This window comes from Littorina saxatilis, linkage group LG8 (genome assembly GCF_037325665.1).
Source record: "Littorina saxatilis isolate snail1 linkage group LG8, US_GU_Lsax_2.0, whole genome shotgun sequence".
In the NCBI taxonomy this organism is placed as follows: domain Eukaryota; kingdom Metazoa; phylum Mollusca; class Gastropoda; order Littorinimorpha; family Littorinidae; genus Littorina; species Littorina saxatilis.
In genome coordinates this window covers 22391046-22417813 of record NC_090252.1, presented here as the reverse complement: position 1 = coordinate 22417813, position 26768 = coordinate 22391046, and the positions used below count along the sequence as shown (strand labels likewise).

General features: G+C 43.1%; 1 protein-coding gene across 1 annotated transcript; it reads right to left on the bottom strand.

Moving 5' to 3' along the window:
- On the bottom strand, nucleotides 1-20454 carry LOC138974230 (fibroblast growth factor receptor 3-like). Its single transcript, XM_070346956.1, has 13 exons — nucleotides 20388-20454; nucleotides 19703-19821; nucleotides 18487-18612; nucleotides 16290-16389; nucleotides 15764-15882; nucleotides 12630-12683; nucleotides 10646-10811; nucleotides 10206-10316; nucleotides 8328-8572; nucleotides 7111-7233; nucleotides 5979-6090; nucleotides 5238-5334; nucleotides 1-400 (listed from the first exon to the last, which is right to left on the bottom strand). The coding sequence occupies exons 1-13, from the start codon at nucleotides 20452-20454 to the stop codon at nucleotides 1-3; spliced, it is 1839 nt and encodes a 612-aa protein (XP_070203057.1).
- Nucleotides 20455-26768: the final 6314 nt, after the last annotated feature.

Below are 26768 nucleotides of genomic sequence, written 5' to 3'. Positions count from 1 at the left end.
CTACACAGGACACAGTTCTACCCCCACATCGTCAGCTTTACACTGGCGTTCTGTTCTGTCTTCTTCTCCTTCTTCTCCCACTCCCCCCTTCCCCTCCCAAACCGCCCCCCTCTCTCCCCCCTTCCCTTCTCCTCCAATTCCTTCTCCTCCCACCCCCTCCTCTGTAATTTCCACAAACTGTCGTCTGGCATCCAAATGAACGTCCTGCTCGTCTGCGCATTCCTCCAGCGACGATGTTGATGATGATGGCTCTATGGCGGAATACATTTCGTAGTCGATGTGATCCATTTGTAGGTAGTCCCCATCCGATTCCAGCATGTGTTCCCAAATGTTTCGAATCTGGGTGAAAGTGGGTCGTTCGTTTGGCGTCCATTTACAGCAGTTCTTCAGGATCGTATAGCTGATTAGAACAGAAGGAAGAGGAATAAAATCAACATGTAAAGAAGATATAATGATTGCATTTCAAAGAATGATCTCTGTTTTGTGATGCAGTTTATTGTCAGCATTTACAGCAGTTCTTCATGATCGTATTGCTGCATGGTTGGAAATGAAGGGAGGAAGAGAAAGGGGACAAATGTAAATACGATCACATAATTCAAAGAATGATCTGTGTTTGGTGATGCACTTTATTTCCGAAAATCAAAAAACAGGAAATATCAGGGTTTTTTTGTTTTTTTTTATGACAATAAAGTTTATTCGTATTCTCACACACACACACACACACGCACGCACGCACGCACGCACGCACGCACGCACGCACACACACACACACACACACACACACACACACACACACACACACACATTATTTGCAATAAAACATTCCTAGCTCGTAGTAAACGGTGACTCTAGATGTGACCATGCTTCATTCCACCTGAGTGGCTCAAATGTTCCCAAAGAAATTAAAGCAAGCTTGATATCAGAAGAAAGCTTATACGTTCATACAAGCACAACAATATTAAATCGTGAAAAATGATTCAGGTATAGGCACAAGCTTAAAGAAAAACAGTCGAAAACGTATTCGTAAGCTCTCCAGTCATACACATTAAATTTTAACAAACTGACAACCTTCCTAGATCCTAACGAAATGAAATGAAGTTCTCACTAGACCTCAGAAATTCAGATGCAGCGTACATAAAGGTTGCATTGTGTGTTACACAAGAAGACACAACCACGTGAAGCATGATCACACAGTACATTTAGTGACGAAACAGTTGTGTAATTTGGAGTTTTAAAAGCATCAGCGCTTGCTCTAGATTTGGCAGAAGAGTGCAGGGTCCCGACCCACATCCAGAACGAAGGTGACCTCAACTGGCTTAGCCTGTCTTCTTAAGACTACAGTTCACGTAAGACCTTGAATTCTGCTTGTGTGCTTCTAAATGTTAACACTTGTACCGAAGTTGCTTTGTTTTTTTTTAAATAATGGATTTATTTTCCGAAGCTTCACTGCTTTTTAGTTGAAATAGATAAAGTTGTCTTGTCAGTTCACAAAAGACCTTGTGTTCTGTTTGTCTACTGAGGTTAGACATGCACGGAGATGGCATAATTATTATGAGCTTTGCCTGTTCTCTTGGATGTTAGTTTTGTTTTTATTCTTCAGCTTCACTACATTGGGGGAATCGGATGATATGGTCAACGTTGCAGTACATGCGTATTGTTTTAGTGTGTCTCAATGGCCGTCACACATGATGCAATACTTAATATGAAAACATATATCTGAATTACTTGACTTACTTGACTTATTCCTGTAGACTCCCTGTGGAGCATAGGGCCGATATCTGAATTATGTGGGTTTTTTTATTTTTTTTTATTCTCTTTTTGTACAGTTTTTTTTTTTTTATTTTTTTTTTTACATGTATATGGTGTACATTACAGAACATCACCTAACCGAAAGGACAGAATCATATAACAGAAAAGCACACTTGGACAATTACAACATACATGGGGTGGGAGGATGGAATGGGGAGGGGGGATGTTCAGTGGTTTGGTGGTCGCATTATCAAAAGGTTTTAAGAACGAAAAAACCTAAGGGTTACATCAAAACGTGCATATACAGGCGCCAATCCTTGTAGAATTTATCTACTGTATTATTCACAACTGCGTTATACTTTTCACAAATAAATCTTTGCTTAAAGTTTCTACTAAATGTCTGAAAATGAGGGGTCTTTTTGTTCATTTTGGAAATATATACATGGTGTTTGGCACAGATTAATAACACATCAAAAGCTTTATCGGTGACTACATTGTTCGCCACTCCAAGAAGAACCAGTTCTTTAGACAGTTTTAAATTGTCGCAATGGGTGCAGTTCGCCTTTAGCCAATTTACAAATTCTATCCAAAAAGTCTGCACTTTATCACACTCCCAAAACATATGTAAAAGGGTTTCTTCATTTCTACCACAAAATGTACACAATGACGTATCCACAATTTTTCGCAAAAATAGAAACCTTTCTGTGGGCAAAATTCTGTACAATAATCGGTACTGGAACCATCTCAGACAAGTGTCTTTTGTTGTTTTAAAAACATGTTGAAAAATAGCCTTCTTATCTAACAAACAGTCTAAAGATTCAGACCATTTTTCGATACATTTTGGGACCGTAGTATGTTCAATCAGTTTTTTGTAAATAAGTTGTGTCTTACCTTTACAAATACATTTCCACACAATGGGCTCTGTCATAATAAAATGTTTATCAAATTCTAAGCCGATTTTTCTCTGATATTTCTTAACAGCCTGGATTACACCTTGATACAATACAAAATCGCCTCGCACATTTGGATATTTGATTTTAAACGCATTATAGGATAAGTATCCATTTTGTCCCAAAATATGACCAATCTGAGCTATTCCATTGTCGATCCAATTTTGAATGTACACTGTCTTTTTATCTCTCCGAATATTAACATTATAATGTAAACATTCTGATACAAAATCGTTAAAGGTTATAGAGTCACATTTTCCATGTAGTTTCTTATAATGTTTAAAAACATTGGTCCAAAATGGGTTTTCCATTCTCTGCATCAAAACATTTGCAAATTCCTCTCCTCTCATATTAATTGTTGTAACAGATGGACATGCTTTAAACAATAATCTTGATATTAATCCAGTAAGACCATCAACTCTTTTTAACCAAACAATTTTTAGAGATGACAGAAAACTTTTCACGTCAATCATCTTTAATCCTCCATCTTCATAGGGTTGGGTGACCGTAGTTCTTTTAATTTTATCTCTTTTTCCATCCCAAAGAAATTTGAAAAAAATATTATTTAACTCCATCATAAACTGTTCGTCTGGATCAGGTAAATTAGTAAACAAATGTGTCAATTTGGAAATAGCCAAGGTTTTTAGGACTGTTATTTTACCAAAAGGTGTCAGGTGTGAATTCAGAAGTTTTTGAATTTCCTTTAACTTATTTCTATAGTTGAGAAAAACAACCTCGGATACATTCACCGAAAAAATAACGCCAAGTGCTTTAAAATTATCCGGGTTCCAGGTAAAATTCATATCAGGCAAAAATCTTCTTTTGCAAAACTTTAAAGGTCCTAACCAAACTACAATTGTTTTATCATAGTTCATTCTCAGACCTGACAGTGATGCAAAATGTTGTAACACTTTTATACTTTCACAAAAAGATTGCTCTGTACCATCAAGAAACAGACTGGTATCATCGGCGAATTGTGACAATAAAATATTTTCGCCAAGAATATTCATACCACCAATCTTTTTGTTCTGGCAATAAGAGACAATATTTCAGCACAAATCAAAAATAAATAAGGTGACAGCGGATCCCCTTGCCGGGTGCCTCGACCTACATTAAACCATGCTGAATACCGACCATTAACTGAAACACAGGACTTAATTTTGCAATAAAAAGTAAAAATCCATCGTTTCATGTCATTTCCAAAGTTAAATTTGCTCAAAGATTTTTCAATAAATGACCAGACAAATATCAGTTTTAACAACATTTGATAATGTATGTACAAAGCAAGACATTCAAAACAAGTGAATGTCTTGTTTTGTAAAACATGAAAGGTACCAACGACTACCATGTCTTTTTACATTTAGTCAAGTTTTGACTAAATGTTTTAACATAGAGGGGAAATTGAGACGAGGGCCGTGGTGTATGTGTGTGTGTGTCTGTGTCTGTCTGTGTGTGTATGTAGAGCGATCTTTATGAGATTTTACATGAGTGTTCCTGGGAATGATATCCCCGGACGTTTTTTTTCTTTTTTTCGAAAAATGTCTTTGATGACGTCATATCCGGCTTTTTGTAAAAGTTGAGGCGGCACTGTCACACCCTCATTTTTCAATCAAATTTATTGAAATTTTGGCCAAGCAATCTTCGACGAAGGCCGGACTTTGGTATTGCATTTCAGTTTGGTGGCTTAAAAATTAATTAATGACTTTGGTCATTAAAAATCTGAAAATTGTAAAAAAACAAACAATTTTTTATAAAACGATCCAAATTTACGTTCATCTTATTCTTCATCATTTTCTGATTCCAAAAACATATAATTATGTTATATTTGGATTAAAAACAAGCTCTGAAAATTAAAAATATAAAAATTATGATTAAAATTAAATTTCCGAACTCGTTTTAAAAACTATTTCATCTTATTCCTTGTCGGTTCCTGATTCCAAAAACATATAGATATGATATGTTTGGATTAAAAACACGCTCAGAAAGTTAAAACGAAGAGAGGTACAGTAAAGCGTGCTATGAAGCACAGCGCAACCGCTACCGCGCCAAACAGGCTCGTCACTTTCACTGCCTTTTGCACTAGCGGCGGACTACGTTCATTCTGTGAATTCCACAGCTTGACTAAATGTAGTAATTTTGCCCTACGCGACTTGTTTTATTCTGGATTTGGAACTTTGACAGTCTATCTCTTTGAATTTTGATTTTTGAACAGAAAGATCTCACTTCTCAAGCAACAAACAGTTCTTGTGTGGCTATTTTCTTGAACCTGGTCCTGCTATTCAAGTTTTTTTAAAAGACTCTAGATTTCCATCTTCTACTCTCTGATATGCCCTCTAAAAGGAGTTATGAAAATGTTCAAATGAAATTGTCTGGAAACTTGCAATGCAACAAGGTTTCTAACACACACACGCACACACACACACACACACACGCAATCACTCACACACACACACACACACACACACACACACAATCACTCACTCACACACACACACTCTCTCTCTCTCTCTCTCTCTCTCTACACCGTACAAAACTTACATCTCATCACTGCAGTGGTCAGGTTTAGGCAGAATATCACGATTGAGAACTCGGGCAATCACCTCGTGAGCCTTCAGCGAGGGCCAGGGACTGGCACCTGTCAATACAAACATACAACCATTGACATGCATGCAGCACACACATGCACACACATGCCAGCACCCCACCCACCCCCTTCCCGCCACTCAATCACACACGGGCGCCGCGCCCACGATTAATACACACATTATTCACACTTCATACGCCAAGTCTTTCACACTTCATACGCCAAGTCTTTCACACTTCATACGCCAAGTCTTGCACACTTCATACGCCAAGTCTTTCACACTTCATACGCCAAGTCTTTCACAAAGATGACATTGGGTTTTTGGATTTTGTTATTTGTTGAACAATGTTATTTATTACGGTAATTTTTTTAACGTAATTGTTGCCGGTGCGGACACGTATCTTAGTTAGAATGTGAATACTTTGTAATTGATTGATTTGCGTGTGTATGTGTTTGTCAGTGAGTATGTCACGGTTTGGCAATGGTCGTGTCAGTCTGTGTCTGTGTCTGTGTGTCTGTGTCTGTGTCTGTGTCTGTGTGTCTGTGTCTGTGTGTCTGCATGAGTGCATGCGTGCGTATCTGTGAACCTTAAATATTCTATTTTCTTTATCGATCCCACGACGAAAAAGTCATGACCTCACCAAACGTCACCTTCATGACCTCATTACGCATGGCTACGTCATTCGTTCTCTCACCCAGAGTGACGATCTCCCAGACGACGACGCCATAGGACCAGACGTCAGACTTGGTGGTGTGCACCCCTTGTTTCAGGGACTCGGGAGACATCCAGCGGATTGGGAGGGCACCCTGAGGAACACGTTCAATATCAAAGTACATTTAAATACAAATGAAATACAACAATTAAAAAAAATCATTTTTTTCCAAATACATATAAAATACAAAGAACATTTGAACTGTTTACAATTAAGGGGTGGGATAAACGTACCAAGAAGTTACTGTCACCGCGACGATGAATTACATCCTATAACTGATAAACAATGTATCTGAGAGCACGAGTAGGGTTATAAGTTGACCCCCTACTCCCCATGCTACGATTCAGATTTTCGCTTTCTCTCAGTGTCTGCCTGTCTCTCTCTCTGCCTCTGCCTGTCTCTCTCTCTGCCTCTGCCTGTCTCTCTCTCTCTCTCTCTCTCTCTCTCTCTCTCTCTCTCTCTCTCTCTTGAATTTTTAATTTTTATTTTGTTATACCTTTCCCTATTGTTGTTTTTTTTGTTTTTTTGTTTTTAATTCTTCATATTTGTTCTTTGTTTCATGTGTGTATTATAGTAGGGACTAGCTGTAAGAAAGGACCATATGGACCTAATGCTATCATCCCTCGCCACGGTAATAAAGTGTTCGAGTTCTCCCTCCCTCCCTCCCTCCCTCCCTCCCTCCCCCTCTCTCTCTCTCTCTCTCTCTCTCTCTCTCTCTCTCTCTCTCTCTCTCTCTCTCTCTCTCTCAGTCAAGTTACCCTCAATGGGCGAGGGCCGGATGAAAAAAAGCATGTTTATATTGCGTATTCTGTTACCCTCCAAAAATAAAGTTCAACTTCAATTCAATTCTCTCTCACTTTTATCAAGATCAGACTGTAAGAAAAGGCACAGCCTGAAATCTGTATCCTTGTAAAACAAAGTTCAGTCTCAGTCGCAGTCTGCCTTTGAGTTGATCCTTCAGTCGTTCGTAGTTTCATGGTGGTAATAAACAAGTCTCCAGATTCAATCAGTTAATCACAATCAGAAATTCACAGATTCGCTACCTATATATTTTTCTGTCCAAGCTGGGACTGCAATTTGCACTGTAAGACAACTTCAACTGCATTGACCTCACCTTGGATTTCCTTTCGTACATGTTGTCGTCGGACAGGGTCCTGGCAAGCCCAAAGTCACAGATTTTACACACACGATTCTCATTCACAAGCACGTTGCGAGCTGCAAGGTCGCGATGCACAATCTGTTGAGAAAAAGGTCAAGGTTGGTTCAAGGTCATTTGAGAACTTAGAGGTCACGATGAGCTATCTGAAAAGGTCAAAGTCGGTTTAATCAGGTTGTTTACTAACTTGAAGGTCACGATGCAAGACCATGAACAGGTCAAGGTCGATTTGAGGTGGTTTAATAACTCGAGTGTCACGATGCATTTTACTGCTTTTAAAAGATGAGGGTAAAGGTCACTATATTGTATCTCGGCGATAATCCGGCCTAAAAAAAAAATAGGTGTGGTTACGGTAACCCGACCTACCCTATTTTGGGGGGCCGACCCTATAACTTTTTATTACATTTGTCAAAAAAAAACACAAAAAAACAAGTAAACGAGTGCAGAAAACGCAATGAAAGCGAAAGCGCCCGAGTCGCACACTTATTTCCCTGTCAAGTAGGTTTAATTTGTACACATTAGAAAAAAAAGTTTAAAAAAAAAAAAGTTATTGCCTACCTTCCTACCCTATTTTTTTGGGCTATGTTACCGTAACCACACCTATTATTTTTTTGGCCTAATCCGGCCTAGCGAATTGCAAACCGGGTATTTATAACCGGCAGCTGATTTCCTTCCCCGTATTTTGAGAATTTCTGCCTGCGTGCACTCTCATTGTGTTTTTGTGTGTGATTTATCTGTGTACTGTGTTATCTTAGACACCATATTGGCCTAAAGCGGCCGCCTGGTGGGTTAAGTGTGGAGATTTTTCCGATCTCCCAGGTCAACTTATGTGCAGACCTGCTCGTGGCTTATCCCCCTTCGTGTGTACACGCAAGCACAAGACCAAGTGCGCACGGAAAAGATCATGTAATCCATGTCAGAGTTCGGTGGGTTATAGAAACACGAAAATATCCAGCATGCTTCCTCCGAAAGCGGCGTATGGCTGCCTTAATGGTGGGGTAAAAACGGTCATACACGTAAAATTCCACTCGTGCAAAAAACACGAGTGTACGTGGGAGTTTCAGCCCACGAACGCAGAAGAAGAAGAGAAGCAGAAGGCCTAAAGCCGGAAACAAATTGAATCCTTGGTACAATACCGGCATTTTCTGGATAATGCTATCCCTAGTAAAATCCACCTTGAAAGCAGCAAGATGTTCCATCCCTTTCGCCACCTGGAGACCCAAAGACGCCAGCTCTTGCCACGACAGTAAACACGTGCTGTTTGGCTCCTCCCCTTCCTGCTCTTGATTGACAGCTGTCGTTGGTTGTCTCTGCTCCACGGGTTTGGAGGGGGCGGAGTTAGGCGCAGGGGGGCGGTGCTTACGCAGGAAGTGAAGCAGGTCGGGCCCGTTGACGAACTCTACGATGAGTACGGCAACCCCTAATAGGAGAAAACACACAAGTGTTGACCTTTAGACATATCATTCAAATCACAAGGGTGATTGAAGGCAGTTCAGAAATAAATCCTAGTATTTTTCGGAGCTAAAAATTCAAAAAATGACACAACGAAGTGAGCAAATTTTACTGCCAACCGGTAGTTATATTTTGAGGCGGCTGAGAGTGAAAAAATGAACGCCACAGTTCAGTTTTCAGCGCAATCCCAGGATATTACCCCCCCCCCCCCCCCCAAGTGTTGACCTTAACGGGGTCAAGAAGCCGCCCTTGGTAATATGGGGGTGGGACACGGAGATTCTTTTTTAAAATGAATAAATTATGAATTTTTTTTAAGTAAATAAATAAATTTTAGAAAGAATTAATTTAAAAAAATCAAATGAATAAATTGATAAATAATTTTTTTAAAAATTGACTGAGCTCTTTACACGTGGTGACATGGTAGACAAACAAACACCTGAAACCCGGACAAACAGGCAGAGCAAATCCAGTAAGCACCCTTTACAAGGCGGCTTAATAATCCAACGCATGTTCGCATGCTGTCAGTGATAGAACGAGACCCGAAGGGAAGTAACTCATCACGGCCTCTTTCCAAAGTAAATGACGAACACACTTTTGCGTCACTTAACCTTCACAGTACCAATGATATTACTCATGAACGGCCCATACTTTCTAAAGAAATATTCAACATAAAAAGTATCCTTCTACACAACCCACGCCATCCAAATAGAAATAAACAAAGTAAAATGCCTTCTTTAATTCAAAAGTGGGTCGTCCACAACCCACCACATATAGACTGTGTAGTTCAAATGACGTCACTATTTATTTGTTTATTTACGGAATAATTCTTCAAAAATCGGTCGTTATGAAGGATCTATGGTGTTTGAGATTTACATGAAGTCTCGATCAAAAATCCATGTCCCACCCCATATTACCAAGGGCGGGCTTCTTGACCCGTTAAGGTCAACACTTGTTTTTGTCCGGAGTTCTAATCCAACGCATGCTGTCAGTGATAGAAGGGAAGTAACTCGGAGTTCTGGGTGCGGGAATTCCCGCAAACGTATAAGTCTGTCAGTGGGTTTCGTCCCCTGGCTCGGTTTGTAAAAGCGTTAAAAGCTAATATCTTCCGTTTGACTACCGTTAGGAATGTAATTTTTTTGCATACACCCGTCTAACCCTATTCCTAACAATTTGACACAGAGATACAAGTCTTACCCGACAAACACCGACCGACCGACCGCCCGCCCGCCCGCCTGCCTCAAACAAACAAACAAACAAACAGACAGAGCAAATCCAGTAAGCCCCATTATACTAATGGCGGCTTAAAAACAAACTAAAACCACTGTCGAAAATGTAAGTTTTACGCCCTCACGGCAAAGCCATTAGGGGCATGTTACACGGGAAAGTGTCGTTCTCGGAGGCGCCTCATAACCCTTAGTTCAGGCTGTCCTTGACTGAGCCGCCTGATGTTGACTTTACTAAGTCTATTTTTTTTTTACCAAAGATTCAGTGCGAAAGCTTCGTGCAACGAGCTTCGTAAAGCACTTCACGAAGTCGACTTCGCCCGAATAAAATCAGGCTTTAATGACGTCACACAGGACATATGTTGCGTCAGTGCTTACCTGACGTCATAGTGGAGCCAAGAAAAGTGACGATGTGGTTGTGTTTGGGGATCTGGCTCAGTAGCTGGGTCTCTTTCACCAAATCCTCACGCTGCGCTTCTGTCGCGTCCTCTGAAATAACAACACGTAATCGTCAAATTGACATGATTAATTAATCAGTATTGGGGTAACGGCCGGGGGGGGGGGGGGGGGGGGGACGTGGGTCAGCCATATTTCGAATAAAGAGATAGATGGCAGCCCCCAAATCTAACCACTATATGCTTGAGCGATGAGTGTGTGTGTGTTTGTGTGTGTGTTTGTGCGTGCGTGCGTGCGAGCGTGCGTGCGTGCTTGCCGGCGTGCGGTCGTGGTGCATATCATCTCCCCATATAAAATAAAACAAATCTGACTGAGTGAGATCGACCTTCAACTGCATCTGACCAAGGTGACCTTGAACTGACCTTTACACATTTTGACGGCCACGTCAGTCCAGGCTCCCTTGACAATAATGTCCTTGGCCTCTCCGCGGAACACACGTCCAAAGTTGCCCTCACCGATCGTGTCGTGGATCCGCAGTCGCACAGAAGAGTCGCTCTGAGCGTGCGGAAAGATGGTGTAGCGATCAGCCTGGCATAGAATTAATTCATCAGGCATTTATGAAACAAATGAATCGGGGAAATGGGGATATCATACTCAGGAACTCTCATGTAAAGTTTTATGAAGATCGGTCCAGTAGTTTTTCTCTGAATATCTCCACACACACACACATACACACACACACACACACACACACACACCCACACACACACACACACACACACCACCACCACCACAACCACCACCCTCGTCTCGATTCCCCGTCTCTGTTAAAACATTTAGTTCAAACTCTACTAAATGTAAAAAAAGAAAAAGTCAATTGTTTTGGTTTCGTTAACGGCGCACTCCTTCCCAGATCTAGCCAGGCTTTTACATGGGATAAGACAACCCCTCCACTTGGTCACATACCAACAATGAACAGCCTTAGGGGCTCTCTGTGTACAGTGTGGAATTATTGATGACTTTATTTCGTAAAGGCCACTGCAGGCTCTTTAATTAAGAAATGTCATTAAAACAAAACCCAAACCACCCCAGCAATCAAACACGGCGTTTGTTTGTTTGTTTGTTTGCTTAAGGCCCAGCCGACCACGCTAAGTCTTAGGTATGACCCGGCCGGGGTTTCGAACCCACGACCTCCCGATCACGGGGCGGACGCCTTACCACTAGGCCACCGTGCCGGTAAACACGGCGTTGATTTTTGGAATATGACCAAGTGGACGGATGGTCATATCTCATTTAAAAGCCTGACCAGAAGTGAGATGGTGAGCCCAATTGTTTTCACGAACAGGAGTGTGCCTTCAAAGAAATGATTCATTTCCGGATTGATCTATTTCAAATCGCATGGACAACAAAATAAACACTTTCAGCGCAGGAGTTCTGTTTCTTGATCGTCGTATGTTACCAGGTACGTCTAAGAGACGAAACCCGTTGTATTTCAGGAAATAAAAATCGAAGTCTAGCATAATATATGTGTAACCGAGTGCCGTAACACTACGATCACCTCGGGAGGCGAAGTGCAATCAAACAGGATTGAAAATGTTAGGGCTAATTTCTTAGCCCAATAAAAACTGTTATGCAAACCCGAAGGTTTCCATGAACATACAGACAACTTAAAATTAATATTAAAAGTCCTACGGTTTTAAGCCATTAAGGACTTGAGTGTTTGTCCGCTTAAAAAAAAAAAAAAATAAGGAGAGGAGGGCAGAGGGTGGGGTTGAGATGATAATGCTCTGTGGAATTCGTTAAAATGAAAAGCAGTTGAGATGTTTCTTGGTAAGAATTATAAGTCTGTATTCTATATCTTGAATAACGGGTTTGTAAAATTTAATGATTTTTTTTATTCAAAACGAGTTAAAAGGTGGAACCTTTCAGGATCACCAATAAAAGCAAATACTGAGATGAGCAAGTAAGAGGACATACAGACAATTGGAAACCACCAGACCCCATGACAAACAGAATTCCACAATCCACCGGTGTTGACTTTAAGGCCAACAACTCGGGTGCAGAGTCTGCTGTGAAAGGAGCGCCTCCCTTGTCACAAATGCCAACGAGTTCTGTTGTTGACAGGCGCGAAGAAGTATAGTAACACGCCGCGATGCCCCAAGAACAAACGTTGAAGTAGACATATCGCGCTATGAATGATATAAACCGATTTGCCAAACACTCATTTTTGCACAGTAAAGGTATGTGTTACTGTGTGATGTCATTATTTCATTCCCAAAGCCGTTGGGGCAATTTGAGACAGTTTCTTGTAAGATAAGGTCCTTTCGTAATCTTTTTCGGTAAAATGAACGGATGTTTGGCGTGCATCAGTTTCTGAGCCTCACTTTCAGTGTTCAACTGTCTTACCTTTGACGACATCACTGACAGATTCATGCTTTTTGGAATTCGGCTCCCGAATTTCTGCAACCGAAGTCAAACGAGAAATAATTATCCTAAGCCAAACGTGTTTTTATTGTAATAGAATCTGTCAGATATCCATGAAAATTGCATATGTGACAGTGTGCATAGATACAGTCATCAGTGCTAATTCAGAGATAACTTACTGTTTTCGTTGACAAAATGTTTTCATGTTGTCATTCTCATCTTCATAAATAGATTAAACTACTTTTTTTTTTTTACCACTTTCAAGGCGTGTTTGAGATGAAAGTTCAGAAAATTAGGGAAAGGAATTTTGCAAGGAATTCAAACCTAAAGATAAACAGAAACATATCTGCCACTCTCCAATTGGTATAGAAGTACTATACACTTAAAATTGTATCCCCCCCCCCCTCCTCCCCTCTTACGCACTGCGGATAGATCTCTTTAAATCAAGTTTAGCTTATTCTGGCAGCGTTTTGTGGAATTCTCTCCCGGAATCAGTTCGAGTCCCAACGAGTCTCACTACTTTCAAAAAACACCTCTCATTACATTTAATGTCAAATTACGAAAAGTCACAGAGATGGAAGACTTCGTTCTGATTATTTTCATTTTGATCATATCTGTCCATATAGCATCATTGTTTCATTAAACATGTTCTGGTAATTGTTTTACGTTTGTATATATATGTATACTATATAAGATTAGAGTAGTCCCTCTCTGGGCGAGGGCTGGTTGAAAAGAAGCTCGTTTATATTGCTTATGCTACAACCCTCGTAAAATAAAATTTGATTTGATTTAATTTGAAGCATGTATTGTTTTACATCACCATCTCTGTCGGTTTGATAGTCTGTTTGTTTTTTTGTTTTGTGTGTGTCTTCGGTCACTTTTTCTGCCTGTTTGTCTGTCGATGAGTTGATCGGTAAGTCTGTAATTCCGTGTGTCTGAGTGTCAGCAGTAAGTCTGTAATTCCGTGTGTCTGAGTGTCACCAGTAAGTCTGTAATTCCGTGTGTCTGAGTGTCACCAGTAAGTCTGTAATTCCGTGTGTCTGAGTGTCACCAGTAAGTCTGTAATTCCGTGTGTCTGAGTGTCAGCAAGTCTGTAATTCCGTGTGTCTGAGTGTCACCAGTAAGTCTGTAATTCCGTGTGTCTGAGTGTCAGCAAGTCTGTAATTACGTGTGTCTGAGTGTCAGCAGTAAGTCTGTAATTCCGTGTGTCTGAGTGTCACCAGTAAGTCTGTAATTCCGTGTGTCTGAGTGTCACCAGTAAGTCTGTAATTCCGTGTGTCTGAGTGTCACCAGTAAGTCTGTAATTCCGTGTGTCTGAGTGTCAGCAAGTCTGTAATTCCGTGTGTCTGAGTGTCAGCAAGTCTGTAATTCCGTGTGTCTGAGTGTCAGCAAGTCTGTAATTCCGTGTGTCTGAGTGTCACCAGTAAGTCTGTAATTCCGTGTGTCTGAGTGTCACCAGTAAGTCTGTAATTCCGTGTGTCTGAGTGTCACCAGTAAGTCTGTAATTCCGTGTGTCTGAGTGTCACCAGTAAGTCTGTAATTCCGTGTGTCTGAGTGTCACCTGTAAGTCTGTAATTCCGTGTGTCTGAGTGTCACCAGTAAGTCTGTAATTCCGTGTGTCTGAGTGTCACCAGTAAGTCTGTAATTCCGTGTGTCTGAGTGTCAGCAAGTCTGTAATTCCGTGTGTCTGAGTGTCAGCAAGTCTGTAATTCCGTGTGTCTGAGTGTCAGCAAGTCTGTAATTCCGTGTGTCTGAGTGTCACCAGTAAGTCTGTAATTCCGTGTGTCTGAGTGTCACCAGTAAGTCTGTAATTCCGTGTGTCTGAGTGTCACCAGTAAGTCTGTAATTCCGTGTGTCTGAGTGTCACCAGTAAGTCTGTAATTCCGTGTGTCTGAGTGTCACCAGTAAGTCTGTAATTCCGTGTGTCTGAGTGTCAGTAAGTCTGTAATTCCGTGTGTCTGAGTGTCAGCAGTAAGTCTGTAATTCCGTGTGTCTGAGTGTCAGCAGTAAGTCTGTAATTCCGTGTGTCTGAGTGTCACCAGTAAGTCTGTAATTCCGTGTGTCTGAGTGTCACCAGTAAGTCTGTAATTCCGTGTGTCTGAGTGTCAGTAAGTCTGTAATTCCGTGTGTCTGAGTGTCACCAGTAAGTCTGTAATTCCGTGTGTCTGAGTGTCACCAGTAAGTCTGTAATTCCGTGTGTCTGAGTGTCAGTAAGTCTGTAATTCCGTGTGTCTGAGTGTCACCAGTAAGTCTGTAATTCCGTGTGTCTGAGTGTCAGCAAGTCTGTAATTCCGTGTGTCTGAGTGTCACCAGTAAGTCTGTAATTCCGTGTGTCTGAGTGTCAGCAAGTCTGTAATTCCGTGTGTCTGAGTGTCACCAGTAAGTCTGTAATTCCGTGTGTCTGAGTGTCAGCAAGTCTGTAATTCCGTGTGTCTGAGTGTCACCAGTAAGTCTGTAATTCCGTGTGTCTGAGTGTCAGTAAGTCTGTAATTCCGTGTGTCTGAGTGTCAGTAAGTCTGTAATTCCGTGTGTCTGAGTGTCACCAGTAAGTCTGTAATTCCGTGTGTCTGAGTGTCAGTAAGTCTGTAATTCCGTGTGTCTGAGTGTCACCAGTAAGTCTGTAATTCCGTGTGTCTGAGTGTCACCAGTAAGTCTGTAATTCCGTGTGTCTGAGTGTCACCAGTAAGTCTGTAATTCCGTGTGTCTGAGTGTCACCAGTAAGTCTGTAATTCCGTGTGTCTGAGTGTCACCAGTAAGTCTGTAATTCCGTGTGTCTGAGTGTCACCAGTAAGTCTGTAATTCCGTGTGTCTGATTGTCACCAGTAAGTCTGTAATTCCGTGTGTCTGAGTGTCACCAGTAAGTCTGTAATTCCGTGTGTCTGAGTGTCACCAGTAAGTCTGTAATTCCGTGTGTCTGAGTGTCAGCAAGTCTGTAATTCCGTGTGTCTGAGTGTCAGCAAGTCTGCATGTCTGTCCCTCCTCTTTTTGTGCTCAATGTTTAATAAAAGCACGTAAGGCCTGTTAAAAAGTTAAATTAAATAAAACGCAATAAACCTCAACCAAGCAACCAACAAAGATGGAAGCAAACAACCATCAAAGCAAACCAGCATGCTCACCACATTTCCCATTGTTCTCTTTTGACAACGCAGACGGCGACGACGACGACGATAAACAAAAACGCCAACGACGATGACGATGACAACGAACAGACCAACCAAGCCTATAATAGCATACTCTGTAAAATAAAAATTGAAAAAATTAAAAAGCAAACATCGATTATCAGAAACAATTATTTGAGCTTTTCGAGAGACACCACAGCATCTTTCAAACGCCAACGACGATGACAAGGAACAGACCAACCAAGTCTACAATAGCATAATCTGTCAAATAAAAATAAAAACATTTCAAAAACAAACATCATCATCAGAACCAATTAATTGAGCTTTTCAAGAGACACCAGAGCATCTTTCAAACGCCAAAGACGATGACTATGACAAGGAACAGACCAACCAAGCCTACAATAGCATAAAAATTCAATAATTCAGAAGCAAACATCATCATCAGAAGCAATCGATTGAGCTTTTCGAGAGACACCAGAGAATCTTTCAAATGCCGGAATGCTTTACACCACAACGTATTGACCTGGAAAAGCGCTGGGCGTCTGGCACTCTTGACCAGGGCTGATATCGATGTCATCAATGCCGGTCTCACACATGCCGTTGCAGATCACCTTGATCGTCACCTGTCAAAACCACAGACAATTAGGTGACAACAATTTTTTTAAAAAATGCATCACCTGAACTTGCTTCTGAGAAATATGTACACAGTTCTTGACTTTTTTGCATTCATACAGTTCTTGACTGTATGTTTTTAAGTTCTGAGAGTGGAAGTAAACTTGCTGCAATGAGGGTTTAATTTTTTTTGGTTTTGTTTAACCTTTGGGATTTGTTTTAAGGAATATCTACCTGTTCTCTCTGTTTTTGTTTGTTCCTATATGCACGCGCGTGTGTGTCCTGTGATGATGATGATGATGATGATGATGATGATGATGATGATGACGATGATGATGATGATGATGATGATGATGATGATGATGACGATGATGATGTGGGAAATTTATTTTGATTACTGTCGAAACCTCTTTTTTGGTTCAGCGGGACGTCGACTTCATGCCTTTGTGCATATTGAGTATCATCTATATAGGTCAGTTTGTCTGTCTGTCAGTTTGTCTGTCTGTCAGTTTGTCTGTCTGTCTATACTCTTAGTTGAACATGATAGACCGCATCCATCCATTCATCCATCCATCCATCCTTCTCTCTTTCCATCCATCCATTGCTCGCTCTCTCCCTACCACCCTCCCCCTCTCTCTCTCCACCCATCCATTGCTCGCTCCCTCCCCCCTCTCTCTCTCCATCCATCCATTGCTCCCTCCCTCCCTACCACCCTCCCCCCTCTCTCTCTCTCCATCCCTCCATTGCTCGCTCCCTCCCTACTGCACCCTCCACCCTCTCTCTCTCTCCACCCATCCATTGCTCGCTCCCTCCCCCCTCTCTCTCTCCATCCATCCATTGCTCGCTCCCTCCCTACCACCCTCCCCCCTCTCTCTCTCCACTGTCCCTCCATTGCTCGCTCCCTCCCTACCCCCCCCCCCCCCCCATCTACCACCCCATTCTCTCTCTCCATCGATCCATTGCTCGATCCCTCTCTACCCCCCCCCCCCCCCACCCATCTACCCCCACATTCTCTCTCTCCATCGATCCATTGTTCGCTCCCACCCTACCCCCCCCCCCCCCATCAATCCACCCAACCCATCTACCCCCCCATTCTCTCTCTCCATCGATCCATTGCTCGCTCCCACCCTACCCCCCCCCCCCCATCAATCCACCCAACCCATCTACCCCCCCATTCTCTCTCTCCATCGATCCATTGCTCGCTCCCACCCTACCCCCCCCCCCCCATCAATCCACCCAACCCATCTACCCCCCCATTCTCTCTCTCCATCCATCCATTGCTCGCTCCCTCCGTACCCCCCCCCCTCCCCATCAATCCACCCACCCATCTACCACCCCATTCTCTCTCTCCCCATCCATCCATTGCTCGCTCCCTCCGTACCCCCCCCCCCCCATCAATCCACCCACCCATCTACCACCCCATTCTCTCTCTCCCCATCCATCCATTGCTCGCTCCCTCCGTACACCCCCCCCCCTCCCCATCAATCCACGCACCCATCTACCACCCCATTCTCTCTCTCCCCATCCATCCATTGCTCGCTCCCTCCGTACCCCCCCCCCCCCCCATCAATCCACCCACCCATCTACCATCCCATTCTCTCTCTCCCCATCCATCCATTGCTCGCTCCCTCCGTACCCCCCCCCCCCCCCCCATCAATCCACCCACCCATCTACCACCCCATTCTCTCTCTCTCCATACATCCATTGCTCGCTCCCTCCGTACCCCCCTCCCCCCATCAATCCACCTACCCATCTACCACCCCATTCTCTCTCTCTCCATCCATCCATTGCTCGCTCCCTCCGTACCCCCCTCCCCCCATCAATCCACCCACCCATCTACCACCCCATTCTCTCTCTCTCCATCCATCCATTGCTCGCTCCCTCCGTACCCCCCCCTTCCCCCCATCAATCCACCCACCCATCTACCACCCCATTCTTTCTCTCCATCGATCCATTGCTCGCTCCCTCCGTACCCACCCCCCCCCCCCCCCATCAATCCACCCACCCATCTACCACCCCATTCTCTCTCTCCATCCATCCATTGCTCGCCCCCCCCCCCCCCCCCCCGCTTTCTCTCCATCCATCCATTTTCCATCCATCTCACTCACCTTAACGGTGCTAGCAGGCACGTCCACGCAGAAAGATTGCCACTGGCAGGCAAGACTGCCGTCAAAGGACCGAGTGTTGATCTGGTTGGGAACCTCCTCACTGTGAGGGCCCGCGTACACCTTCACCTGATTTAATGAGATGCGACACCGATGCACACACAACCTGGCGGTGACCTTTCGAGTCATGTTTCCACCGCAGATAGGACGACATCACCGAGACAAACTTTGTTGTTTTAACATTATTTGTATTGTCTCTTCCGTGGGAGATATGCAGAAAAAGTGACGGAATATTTAAGTGACGCCATACTTCGCATTATGACGTCTACTCGAAACTTTGTTTGCGCTTTTGACATCTTCAATATCTATGAAGCTTTCAACTTCAGTAAGACAACACACACCGTTTTTGATTACACAGAGCAGATTCATACTAAGGCCACACACACAAATGTTGTTGTTTTTTTATCACAGGAAAAGATCGGATACCAAAACTAGATGTTTTACTTTTCAAGAAATTAATTCATAAACAAAAATCCCACCGTGCACAGAAAAAATTCGGGCTTTTGATTTTGGGTAAGTGTGTCAGTGGAGGGCTGGCCCTATATCATGATCTCCCAGGTCAACTTATGTGCAGACCTGCTAGTGACTTAACCCCCTTCGTGTGTACACGCAAGCACAAGACCAAGTGCGCACGGAAAAGATCATGTAATCCATGTCAGAGTTCGGTGGGTTATAGAAACACGAAAATACTCAGCATGCTTCCCCCGAAATATAGAGTGCTGTCCCTTCTGCGCCGAGCGGCTGCATTTCAGGGCTCTTTCATATTTCGTACTGTGCGCCTTGAGTCACCTTGTGGTGAGATATGTGCGCGATATAAATTCTCGTATTTATTTATTTTATTTTAAAAGCTTGACCAAATTTGAGGAAGTGAGCAAAACTGCTTTCACGAGAAGGACTGTGTCTTTAATTCTACTGCAATATCGTGACATATAATAGGCCTAATGAAATAAATAATAACGCATAATATTTATATAGCGCATGTATCCTGGGTTTAACCCTGCTCAAAGCGCTGTACAATCAAAATACAACAACAACATAACATTATTTAACATGCAATCCCACACATATCAATGAATAACACATTAATTGCTCTATAAAACATTACCACATATCACGTACACGTGTGAAAATGAGATCCCAACTTAAACATATGATTTACCTGCCTGGATTTGTTGGAGAAATGGTAAAATCGCAAGGTCGCTTTCTCCAGTCCCTTGACTTTGTTGTCCCACTTTGACGTGGTTATGTACAGATCGCCGTTGAGTGACCGCAGGTAGTCTGAAAGGGAACGTACGTGTGCTGAGTATACTGACGTTCTTTGGTAAGGTAGGGTAAAGTAAGGTCAGGTAAGGTAAGGTAAGGTAAGGTAAAGTAAGGTAAGGTAAGGTTAAGTAAGGTAAAGGACGGTAAGGTAAGGTTAGGTAAAGTAAGGTAAAGTAAGGTAAGGTAAAGTAAGGTGACCTTGACATACCTTCATGTGAGGCATACACTTGGTCGTGGTGGTTCTTCTCCAGAGAATCATGTTTACATCCATTAACCAACTTCCAAACCCTTTTTCTCTACAAGGTGACCTTGACATACCTTCCCGCAGTAGTCATGTTTACATCCATTAACCAACTTCCAAACCCTTTTTCTCTACAAGGTGACCTTGACATACCTTCCCGCAGTAATCACGTTTAGATCCATTAACCAACCTCCAAACCCTTTCCCCCTCAAGGTGACCTTGACCTACCTTCCCGCAGTAGTCACGTTTACATCCATCACTCAACCTCCAAACACTTTACCCTTCAAGGTGACCTTGACATACCTTTCCGTAGTAATCACGTTTACATCCATCACCCAACCTCCAAACACTTTACCCTTCAAGGTGACCTTGACATACCTTTCCGTAGTAATCACGTTTACATCCATCACCCAACCTCCAAACCCTTTACCCTTCAAGGTGACCTTGACATACCTTCCCGTAGTAATCACGTTTACATCCATCACCCAACCTCCAAACCCTTTACCCTTCAAGGTGACCTTGACATACCTTCCCGTAGTAATCACGTTTTTCATCTTCTTCTTCTTCTGTGTTCGTGGGCTGAAACTCCCACGTACAGTCGTGTTTTGCACGAGTGGAATTTTACGTGTATGACCGTTTTTACCCCGCCATTCAGGCAGCCATACGCCGCTTTCGGAGGAAGCATGCTGGATATTTTCATGTTTTTATAACCCACCGAACTCTGACATGGATTACAGGATCTTTTCCGTGCGCACTTGGTCTTGTGCTTGCGTGTACACACGAAGGGGGATAAGCCACTAGCAGGTCTGCACATAAGTTGACCTGGGAGATCGGAAAAATCTCCACACTCAACCCACGTTTACATCCATCACCCAACCTCCAAACCCTTTCCCCTTCAAGGTGACCTTGACATACCTTCCCGTAGTAATCACGTTTACATCCATCATCACCCAACCTCCAAACCCTTTTGGTGACGAAACTTGACATTGCACAACGGTGAGGACCAGGGACTGAGGTGCACAAGAAAGTGACCACCCAAACGGGAGCCACCCGCAGTGTTTGATTGGTTGAAACAGAGATGTGTTGTGATTTGACGAATCAGAACCCGCGGTTTGTTCTCTCCCGTTTGGGTGGCACCGGCACTATCGGTTCGTGCACCGTCAGCCCTGCTTTCCGCTGATGTTTTCAGGAATTACTGTGTCGTCTGCAATTGATATACACCGTGACCGTAACTAATATTGACCTACCTTCATGCGTAACATAGTCGTGCTGACTCTCCTCCAGCGAACCCTGCTCACATCCAGCGACTTCCAGGCTCCGCTGTCCTATGGAATGATGGACTACTTCTGCAGGCTTGTCTGGGTATGTCCATTCGCATACTTGACCTTGGTCGAAGGTACATTCCAAGGTCGTTTTTGGGATGAGCGTACTTACCAACGAGGGCGGGATGGTAGACGGGGGTAACGGTATTTGAGAGTTGTTGTTAGATGCAGTGGACGGGTGTTGTGCTGTTGCGGGTATTGGTTGAGAGAGAAAAAAGATTGCACGACAGTAGGTTTTTTTTTTTTAATTTTTTTTTTTAATTCAAACATGTAGTAAACACCTGGAGTATATCATACATTTCACTATCACATAAATAACAGTCTCTAAATATTATTATTTCAAACACTCAGATTAAACTTACACTTGTTTTATATCAGGCCCCTGAGGGTTAAGTCCCTTTGAAAAATAAATAATATTTCAAGGGGTGTCCCATATATCTAAATTTACTAATACACAAAAAAGATTGCACGACAGTAGTTAACAGTGTGGAGTCATATGCTTCTCTTATTTCTCCTACTTGCTCTCCTTCCTGCCCCCCCCCCCCCCCTTCCCCTCGAGCCCCACGCCCAACCGTGACCGATCATACACTCCTCCCCCCCCCCCCTTCTTTGTTTGTACGTACCCGCATGTAACACTAGCACGCATCCACGCACGCCCACATACTTGATGGCAAGACATGCTGTTGAAACACACACACACACACACACACACATACACACACACACACACACACACACACACACACTTCAATTTAGTCCAATTTGACAGACACGATCAGATCAATAGCATCACTGTGTATGGCCATAACATATTCCATAGCCTATAATAGTCTGCATACTATTGCGTACTTACACGTGTAAATGAAGAATGCGGAAGATGTATTCTGCAGGCCGGAGAAAGAAGAGACGAAACATTGTACCACGGTGAGAGCCTCGTTTCCGCTGATGTTTTTTTTAAGTACTGTGCTGTCTGCAATAGATGTAGCCTACACAGTTACAGTATGTAAACGGGGACGGATAGCGGGGGGGGGGGGGGGTGCTTGCGTGCGTGCGTTTGTGTTTGCGTGCGTGTGCATGAGTGTGTGTGTCAGCCTGTTCGTGCGTGCGTTCGTGCGTGCGTTCGTGTGTGTGTGTGTGTGTGTGTGTGTGAGTGTGTATGCGTGCGTGCGTGTATGAGTGCGTGCGTGCGTGAGTGTGTGTGTGTGTGTGTGTGTGTGCGTGTTTTAACAGCATGTCTTGCCATGGAAACCGAGAAAGAAAAAACATACAGACGGCCCCTAATAGCCCAAAAGTGACACAAATATATCCAAAAACAAATAGCCTCCAAAAGTCAGAATAACAACAACAAGAACATTGTTTCCGTCATTGATCAATACCTCGCCGGCATTTGGCAGGCGAGCCACGCGATTTTGAGATAAATTCTTGATCTGTTTCATAAGTGTCTGTCTGTCTTAGTGTCTACTTCAAAGACCTTTGGGTCGACGTAGCCCTACCAGTAAATGCAACGTTTTGTTTTGTCAATTATAAACGTTTCAATGACCTATCATTCTTGGTGTTTTTTTTATTCAAAAAGGGACACGTAACGGCAACAACCAGCCAACTATATACTGTATGCCTGCCCACGGGCTTTCGAAAACACGAACACACACAGCCGGACTAGAAGTGAAATAAATCATAATCGCTCTGTGTTCCACGGTCTGATCATAGTCTATGTTTGTTACATTTAGTCAAGTTTTGACTAAATGTTTTAACATAGAGGGGGGAATGGAGACGAGGGTCGTGGTGTATGTGTGTGTGTGTGTGTGTGTGTGTGTGTGTGTGTAGAGCGATTCAGAGTAAACTACTGGACCGATCTTTATGACATTTTTCATGAGAGTTCCTGGGTATGTTTTTTATTTTTTTCGATAAATGTCTTTGATGACGTCATATCCGGCATTTTGTAAAAGTTGAGGCGGCACTGTCACACCCTCATTTTTGAATCAAATTGATCGAAATTTTGGCCAAGCAATCTTCGACGAAGGCCGGACTTTGGGATTGCATTTCAGCTTGGAGGCTTAAAAATTAATTAATGACTTAGGTCATTAAAAATCTGAAAATTGTAATTAAAATTATAAAACGATCCACAATTACGTTTATCGTATTCTCCATCATTTTCTGATTTCAAAAACATATAAATATGTTATATTCGGATTAAAAACAACCTCTGAAAATACGTGAAAGCGGAGACCATTTCGGATCCTATCCCAGATGGTCGGTTAACCCAGAACGTCCCCAGAGTACCTCTCAATCAACCAAATGGTCACCCGGGGGACGTACTGAAAGGGGGGACTTTCTGGGACGTTACACCGGCATGCACCCCCTTCCCCCTCCTCACCCCCACCTTACCGAAAACGGATCAGGACTGTCTAAATGACGAGAGGTAATACGGCCACACAAGTAAACACACACACACACACACACACTCACACACACACACACTCACACACACACACACACACACACACACACGCAAACACACACAAACACACACAAGCACACACACACAAACACACACACACACACACGCACACATACACAAACACACACACACACAAACACACACACACAAACACACACTCACACACACACACAAACACACACACACACACACACACACGTGCAGAAAAGTAGAGTGCAGGAAGGAGCTGCAGCCCGCGAACCCAAAAGAAGAAATAGGGGAAGGAAAAAAAATGAATAAAGGCCAAGAAGCCAAAACCTTCATGTTGCAGTCGAGATCCGTTGGCAAACCATGCGACATGGACGTGTGGTCCTGTGGTGCTGCAGTTGAGAATCTTCGTCTGTCCTCTTGTCGCGTTCAGCTTCTGGACTGCAGGAATGTGGCTTCGCAGCTTCTCTGAATCATTGAAGTGAAGGCATGGATTACAAAGTTCTAGGTTCAAATCTCTCTGTGCTATACAAGCAGTACAAGCACAGTAAGCCTCCCGTAAACCATCACAGATACTGTCAGGCTTTTACACACAGTACAAACACCCTTTCATTTGAACGCTCACCAAACGGGAACATCCTAGGTGCCCTACGTAAAGAGCGAGCAATTTTTAAAGAATTAATTTTGCGGATTGTCTCAGAGACAATCGGACCGTGGTGCGTTTTGGCGCTAGACCTAACTTTTAAAATCTAAATAATAAATTGACAGCTTGTTACACAAACATACTTAAATCATAAAAGAATTCTTTTTTCATCAAGACAAGATCAGTACAATTCGAAGTTTTGAAAGTTCGAAAAAAGAAAAGCCGAGAAGCAGGGTCACGCAAGGTCGTGGTTCTCGTAGCAGACGACGGTTTATGCCTATCGCCAGTTCCTCTGAAAAGTCTTTGGTTTAAACGATTGTATTCAAATAATTGCAAACTACAATGCCGCATACAATGAATTGAATCAATGGAGCCCAATAAGCTAAGCTAATAAAACGTGCTCATAAAAAAACACCCAGTATTAATTGGATTTGTAAAGTCTTTGACTGCAATGTATTTGTTCTTCTTATGGTAACCATGTCATTTTCTTGATGTCCATATAAGGTAAAACATGGTGCACAGCTACGGGACACCATGGTGTAACTTCGCTGTGGAAGGATTTACCATGCTGGACCTTAATACAAGACATCTACCTTCTTCTTCTACTTCTTCTACTTCTTCTACTTCTTCTTCTTCTTCTTTGTTCATGGGCTGAAACTCCCACGTACACTCGTGTTTTTCCACGAGTGGATTTTTACGTGTATGACCGTTTTTTCCCCGCCATTCAGGCAGCATACGCCGATTTCGGGGAAAGCATGCTGGGTATTTTTCGTGTTTCTATAACCCACCAAACTCTGACATGGAATACAGGATCTTTTCCATGCGCACTTGGTCTTGCACGTGCTTGCGTGTACACACGAATGGGGATAAGGCACTAGCAGGTCTGCACATAAGTTGACCTGGGAGATCGGAAAAATCTCCTCCCTTTACCCACCAGGCGGGCGCGGCAGGGATTTGAACTCACGACCTTCCGATTAAGAGGCCGATGTCTTAGCCACTGCGCCCGTCTAGAGACTTTCTTTCTTTCTTTATTTATTTGGTGTTTAACGTCGTTTTCAACCACGAAGGTTATATCGCGACGGGGAAAGGGGGGAGATGGGATAGAGCCACTTGTTAATTGTTTCTTGTTCACAAAAGCACTAATCAAAAATTTGCTCCAGGGGCTTGCAACGTTGTACAATGTATTACCTTACTGGGAGCGTCTAGAGACACCTACCAAAATTGCCCATGGCGACACAAACAACAAGCGGTAAATAAACCAAGAGAACAAGAAACAATATAGGCAGGAATGAAGGAAGGCAAAACATTAGAAATTCAGCAGTAAAACAATTTAAGTCTTTACTTAAATTTGGTTATGACCTGGTTCGGCTATCAACTCCGTAAGACGTACTGAAACTAGTAAGACGGTCGGACATGATCATTTGTTCACCTTTCTGTAGAAAGTCGCACCGAGGATAAGTCAAGGGAGGTAAATCTCCCAACTTCCTTTTTCGTCTTGAATTTGGGCGTGGAGAAAAAATAGTACAAACATTTGAAGAAAACAAAGAAAACGCGAACGAAACAAAAGACAGTCATGCATACTTACCTTCCACGCTGATGTTGAACGTTTCCATCGGAGGATCTACACCAGTGTCATTATCACAGTAACATGCAAATGCCCATGGCTCTTTATTCTCCCTCGGTTTCATATTCATCAACCTCACACGACGATTCAAGGCGCCACCTAGGGTAGTATCCCACGCGTAAGGTTCACTGTAATTTGCATACTTCGAAGTTACAGGTCTTGAAGTCTCGGTTGGAGTCTCGGTTGAGTCATTTAAAAAGTAGTTTTCAGTGGTGCTTTCAAAGAATGCGGCATTTTCGATTATATTTTCGTTGAGTAAGCCATCGTCTGTCCCGTGATAGTCCAGCCACACTGTTTCCACGGGTTTGTTGCATGTCTTGGAGTCGTTGTCCAACTGACTGAAATGAAAGCAAAAACTGATGCAATTTTAGATCAATGTATGCCCCCGAAAAGGGAGTACGACTGCCTAATAACATTTGGAGGGGGGGGGGGGGGCGATGGCCGGACACGTAAAAGCCCACTCGTGCAAAAACAACATCAGCAGAGTGCACGTGGGAGTTGCAGCCCTCGACCAGAAGAAGAAAAAGATCAATCTAATTTGCACTCTACCCTCTTTTGTATGTAACACGATACAACTTCATTGGGTCACGTAAGTGTAGCCTATGCGATGCTAACTTTTGTCTGTCTGTGCGTGCGTGCGTGCGTGTGTGATAGAAACTTTAACATTTGACTGAACACCGAAATACTAATTTTACCGGGTTATTATC

What these genes read in the sequence shown, in the direction of transcription:
- LOC138974230 (XM_070346956.1), bottom strand. Translation starts at nt 20,454, where the DNA reads ATGGATGTAAACGTGATTACTACGGAAAGGTATGTCAAGGTCACCTTG. An exon ending in TGCCTGCTAGCACCGTTAAG is followed by an intron (nt 16,390 to 18,486) that starts GTGAGTGAGATG and finishes TGGTTTTGACAG; the next exon opens with GTGACGATCAAGGTGATCTG. An exon ending in GACCACTGCAGTGATGAGAT is followed by an intron (nt 401 to 5,237) that starts GTAAGTTTTGTA and finishes TGTTCTAATCAG; the next exon opens with CTATACGATCCTGAAGAACT.